General features: G+C 29.8%; 1 protein-coding gene and 1 long non-coding RNA gene across 2 annotated transcripts in view; one reads left to right on the top strand and one right to left on the bottom strand.

Moving 5' to 3' along the window:
- Nucleotides 1-6,157, bottom strand: part of LOC111623207 — a 74,935-nt gene that overhangs the window by 45,571 nt on the left and 23,207 nt on the right. The gene's annotated exons all lie outside the window — the stretch shown is intronic.
- The window catches only part of LOC111623202 (cathepsin L1-like), a 62,220-nt gene that overhangs the window by 34,047 nt on the left and 22,016 nt on the right, over nucleotides 1-6,157 (top strand). The window contains exon 6 of the mRNA XM_023365698.1: nucleotides 1,734-1,899. Coding sequence (XP_023221466.1) covers nucleotides 1,734-1,899 — 166 coding nt within the window. The remainder of the gene's footprint in view (nucleotides 1-1,733; nucleotides 1,900-6,157) is intronic.

The raw sequence follows: 6,157 nt of genomic DNA, 5'->3' as shown, positions 1-6,157 counted from the left end.
GAGTTTATTATTATTTAGTCTAGCAAAAAATTTTTTGTACTTCGGGGCAAGTTTTACATTTTTATGTCTTATCTCGTTATTGATCTTTTCGTATAAGCCTTTAATATGAGGGAATGGAATATATTTAATTTTAATTTTATTTTTCTCTTCATTTTTTTCTGGGAGTCTTTTCATTGTTTCTAGGAGTTTCTCCATTGTCAATTTTATTCTTTTTTGGATTTTCTTCATTATTTATGTTATTTATTTATTTTATTTTCCCAAGTTTTAAATAGTCTGTTAGGATATCCATTTAACAGGAATTTTTTCTTTAAGTCTTTAATATTATTATCTATGTCTATACTTTTACTATTGGGTTGTTCGGAAAGTAAGTTTGTTTTTTTCCGTGGAAAAAAAATGCAATATTCTTATAATAAATAAATATTTTATTGAATTATATGTTGACCATTTTGGTCAAATACCTGTTGTCATCGTTTCTGGTAGGAGCACGATTTCACATTCATAAAAGTTTTGATCGTTGCTTACAAAAAACTGATCCAAGTGATTTTTGACATTGTCATTTCAAGTAAATGTCTTACAGTTAAAAAAAATTGTATAGACCAGAACAAGTAATAATCGGAGTGTGCTCAATCTACGGTTGGTGTGATAGCACCTCCCATCTAAGTTATAACAGTTTCTGACTAGTTACCAAACTTGTGTGAAATTTGACATTATTGTGGTAAAACACTACACCTGTTTTTTTTTTTATCAATTCTTTATCAATTTTTCTGTTTGATTAATTTGTTTACTTGAATGCAGTACACTTTCGAATCAATTGTTAAATTGTCTGGTAAAAGCTCCAAAAAAAAAATTTCCTTAATATCCACCAAATAGAGCATTTCTCTTTAAGAACTTGTGGAATTCATATATCAAGCTTTGAAACAAAACCGATTTGTTTCAAGTACTCATAAACAGTTCAATTTGACAAATTTAATCTCTTAGTGATTTCACGTGTTGTTATTCCGCAGTTTGCATCAATGGGTACTTTTATTTTGTTTTCATTGGCTTCAATTGGCCATTCATAATGTGGTGCATCTTCAATACTGAAATTGCGGTAACGAAATTTTGTAAACCAGTTTTGGCACTGTTGTTCTGTCAACACATCTCCAACATACATGTCACACGATTTTTTTCTTGCTTGAACGACATTTTTATTTTTTTGGTAATAAAAATGCAAAATATGCCAAAGATGCTGCTTTCGATCTTCCATATTTGATGGGACACAAAAAAATAAACAATTGCACAAAATCAAACAAAATTTTTTACAAATAATCCATAAAATGCTAGCTGTCAAAATATATAATGATAATACGGTTTAGAACGAAAATGGGGAGAAAAATATGACTAATCCGTCTAGTGGAAGAAAATGAACTTACTTTCCGAACAACCCAATAGTTCTATTTTTAATTTTATTATATTCCATAGAAAATATATTTTGTTTTATATATAATGGTGTCTTATGTATAATGGTATATATATAATGAAATATGTTGCATTTTCAAGCAACATATTTGATGTAATGGAGAAAAATTTCATGAGTTTTAAGAACATGTAACAAGCTAAGTTTAAATATTTAGAACATATATTATTAAAACAATTCATTTTAAACTTAAAAATTTTGAAAATTTATTGTCTTAATTAAAGTAATCATTAAATCAAAGTTCAAAATTTTTATTATTGTATTGTTTAAATTTCAGGATGGGAAATGTAGATTTTCTAAAAGAACTATTGGAGCTAGTGATACAGGATTTGTAGATGTTCCTGAAGGAAGTGAAAAAAAACTGAAAGAAGCCGTTGCTACAGTTGGTCCAGTATCTGTTGCAATTGATGCCAGTCATGAATCTTTCCAATTTTATAATGAAGGTAACTTTAAGAAAATTTATAAATGGTGAATTTTTCTGCATTAGTTATATTTTTATATCATCTATAAAGTTTGTTTAAAAATTTTACACTATTAGAAATTCAGTTTNAAAAGAAAACATGTTGTATTATCATTAAAAGACAAATTAAAGTATTTGTTTCGATTATCCGGATTTTTCCTTATCCGGACTACCTTCATCCCCAATTAGTCCGGATAATCGAGGTTCTACTGTACATAATAAAAGTTAGAAAATTTGATGTAACAATTCATATGTTCCAAAATATGTTGTTATTCATAATGTTATGATATGAATTCATTTTCTGTGTGATTTATGTATATACATTCATACAATTACTCCATTATTCTTACATTCATAAAACTCCACTTCTCTCCATATAACTTTGTCCTAACTTTTAAGAGCATAAAAGTTAAATGGAATGAAGCAGAGTTGTATGAAAGTATATGACCTAAATAATCTCATCTATACACACTGTAAAATATACGACTTACTTCTGACTCGAAAACAAAACAGTGCTTAGTTCAATATACCTTCACTAACGTTTTCGAACTTAGTTCTTCTTCAGGTGAATAAAAGAAAATGGGCAGAATCGATGTTATTTGAACGTATCTATTTCATACAAATTCTGAAATGCAGTGTTCTAAGGAAACCCGTGCAATCATCGTCTTAAATTTGCGCATGCTCTGTAGATAGAAGAATCGCTTTTGGCTTCTCATGTATCATAAATAAGAGTTTGCCATGCTATTGATAAGGATAGTTCATCCTTATTGTTTATACATTTATCTTCTCTTGTGTTTTATATATATACTAGCTGCAAGATCCCGCTTCGCTGGGTTTTTATTTGTATGTAATAGTATAGTTTTTTTTATATATATATAAAAGACTGTTTTTCTATTTAATCTAGAATCTAGCTGCAAGGACCCGCTTCTCTGGGCAAAAAGTAACGATAATGAAGATTAAGATAATTACATTATAGCTAATCTTACCCGTTTTCACAAAATGCAAGAATTAGGTCCCCCGTTTCCAGACTAATNTAGTTCTTCTTTAGGTGAATAAAAGAAACGGGCAGAATCAATGTTATTCGAATATATCTGTTTCATACAAATTCTGAAACGCAGTGTTCTAAGGAAACCCGTGCAATCATCGTCTTAAATTTGCGCATGCTCTGTAGATACATGAGAAGCCAAAAGTGATTCTTCTATCATAAATAAGAGTTTGCCATGCTATTGATAAGGATAGTTTATCCTTATCGTTTATACATTTATCTTCTCTTGCTGTTTATATATATATATATATATCGCTTCCATCTAGTGCAAATGGTATGGTTGCTGTGTGATGTATATTATCTTTGCCTCCTCAAATAATGCTTGTATGTCAGGGTCCGTGGCATATTGTGCTAATACTATAGTATGTCTTTTATGTAGGATGTCTGCTTTATGTTCTTTGAGCCTCACCTCCAATGATCTTTTTGTGGATCCCACATATACTAAGTCTTTATCCCACCTATTATCTTTTTTTGGGATCCTGTATATTCCTGCTAATTTGTTGTGATGTGGAGTATCTTTTGCATTATTTAGCATTCTAAACAGAGTGGGACATCTTCTAAATATTAGGGAGGCCTGTTTTCTTTTGGTGATTTCTTTATAGTTTCTCTAAGTATGGATTGTAAGTAATCAGGATTCTGTCTTTCTGAATGTTACTTTGTTGCCCTTGTAGTTCTGTTTGTTCTGTTCTTTGGGAATGAAGCATTTTTTTGACCCTCGTGGCTATCCTATTATTATATCCGTGTCTTTTGGCAATATTATTAATGGTATTGATCTCTGTAGCCAGTGCCTGTGTTGTTGATGAGTGAGTGTATGCTCTTTTCACCAAGCTATTAAATGCCGCTATCTTATACTGCTATGGGTCACAAAAATGCACAGATCATAGATGGGATAAAGACTTAGTGTATGTGGGATCCACAAGAAGATTGTTGGAGGTGAGGCTCAAAGAACATAAAGCAGACATCCTACATAAAAGACATACTATAGTATTAGCACAATATGCCACGGACCCTGACATACAAGCATTATTTGAGGAGGCAAAGATAATATACATCACACAGCAACCATACCATTTGCACTGGATGGAAGTGATATATATATATATATATAAACAGCAAGAGAAGATAAATGTATAAACGATAAGGATAAACTATCCTTATCAATAGCATGGCAAACTCTTATTTATGATAGAAGAATCACTTTTGGCTTCTCATGTATCTACAGAGCATGCGCAAATTTAAGACGATGATTGCACGGGTTTCCTTAGAACACTGCGTTTCAGAATTTGTATGAAACAGATATATTCGAATAACATTGATTCTGCCCGTTTCTTTTATTCACCTAAAGAAGAACTAAGTTCAAAAACGTTAGTAAAGGTGTATTGAACTAAGCACCGTTTTGGTTTCGAGTCAGAAGTTAGTAGTATATGTCCTGTTGAGTGTTATACATATCCTGCAGAACATCCTTGCTCCCAAATTTCATGTTGAAATTATACAGTGGGACTGCCATCTCTGTAGACGATACATTCCAAAGTCTATCACAGACAGCAGCAAACTATTAACAAAACCCATATTTCTGCATGCATGTAACAAGATTGATTGAGAAAAAAATAAAAATATTTAATGTTACATAGTATTATATATTTTGCATTGTTTCATATATCAATAACTACACTAAACATATAATAAAAAAATTATGAAAAATACTTTTTCTTTATATTAGAAAAATTTGTGTATTCTGCTTATTATTGGGATACTTTCATACTACAGTAAAGAAATCAAATAGTGATGGATTAACTGTTGCTATCATTGTATTTACCATATTGAGAATTTCACTTTTAGTTAGTACTTCAAATCTCTTAGGCTTAGAACCTAGTTTAGAAAATTTACTCAAATAAAAATATTTTAAGTTTGGTTGAATGAAAAAAAAAACTACTATTTGATTCAACAAATCAAGTAAAACTAAATAAAATTGTGCAGTGCTTACAAAAGCTCATGAGTTTTGAAAGTGATGCCTATGTGGCTCTTGTAACTTGGTTTCAGCAATCTCACTGTAATACTTTTTCTTATTATTTTCTAATTTTATTGTACATAGTCCAGACCACTGAAGAACCAGAATTGGCTGTAATAATGACTTATTAACTATTATAAAAATTTTTCATAATTTTATTGCATCCTCTCTCCAAACTATATTCAAAATGCTTTGAAGTAGTTTATGCAGAAAATATTTCAAAGAATTTTAATATATAATAAAATATTCTTTCATATTTCGAAACCGTGTTGTATCTTTATATTAGTTTTTCAAAACCGTAATGCAGCGTAATACTGTAATCAACACTTGGCATAACTCATTCATTTATTTCAGTTTTTGTTGACACACGTTTCGGGCTTTGTTTTGCTCCTCCTGTCAACTAGAAACACATAAAACCATCTATATACACATTATGACCCAACATATGAATTTAAAATCTTAAAAATTTTTATATTTTGCAAGTAACATATCTTTTAAAACTCTTAAAATCAACAATTCCATCCTTTGACGTATTTCTACAAGTGGGAATCATACACTATAGTTTGCTAGACTTCGAAGGTTATTCACAGAAGATTCCTTGAAATATTGAGAAAAGACCATAACGGACATGTAGCATAGTTCTTCTTTTATCTTTATATAATGTTATTAATCGTTCTTACCTAAACAAAACTGCTAAACTTCACAGCGTTTAATGTTGCTATTCTTACGGTGATTTGCATAATAATGCTTCCTTCCAAAAATTTTTTCTTCTAAAAATCTTCAAAAGAACCCAGTTTTTAATTAAACTTAAACATTAACTTAAATATTAGCTGTATATTGAATTTATCCTTACATAATTATTCACAGAAGGTTTCCGGAAATATCGAGGAAAACTTCCAATGGGCATGCAGTTCAGTTCTTCTTTAATATTAACACTAATTCGTATACATTTTATATTATTAAACTTACTTTTTATCAATCTTTCTATCCTTATTTGTTATTAATAATTCTTACCTAAGTGGCTAAACTTCACTTTTTTTTAATTTTTATTCTTTCAGCTCTTAGCATATAATGGTGTTTTCTTTGTATGATGATTTGCATAACCATGCGTTCTTATTTAAAATTTATTCCAAGTAAGACCTTTAACTATTTTTCAGATTTCCTCTAAAGAACACTTCAAAAAATCCT

The sequence above is a fragment of the Centruroides sculpturatus genome, unplaced genomic scaffold (genome assembly GCF_000671375.1).
Source record: "Centruroides sculpturatus isolate CEXI.00-Female unplaced genomic scaffold, Cexi_2.0 scaffold8, whole genome shotgun sequence".
NCBI lineage: Eukaryota > Metazoa > Arthropoda > Arachnida > Scorpiones > Buthidae > Centruroides > Centruroides sculpturatus.
This window is presented reverse-complemented; position numbering and strand designations above follow the sequence as displayed.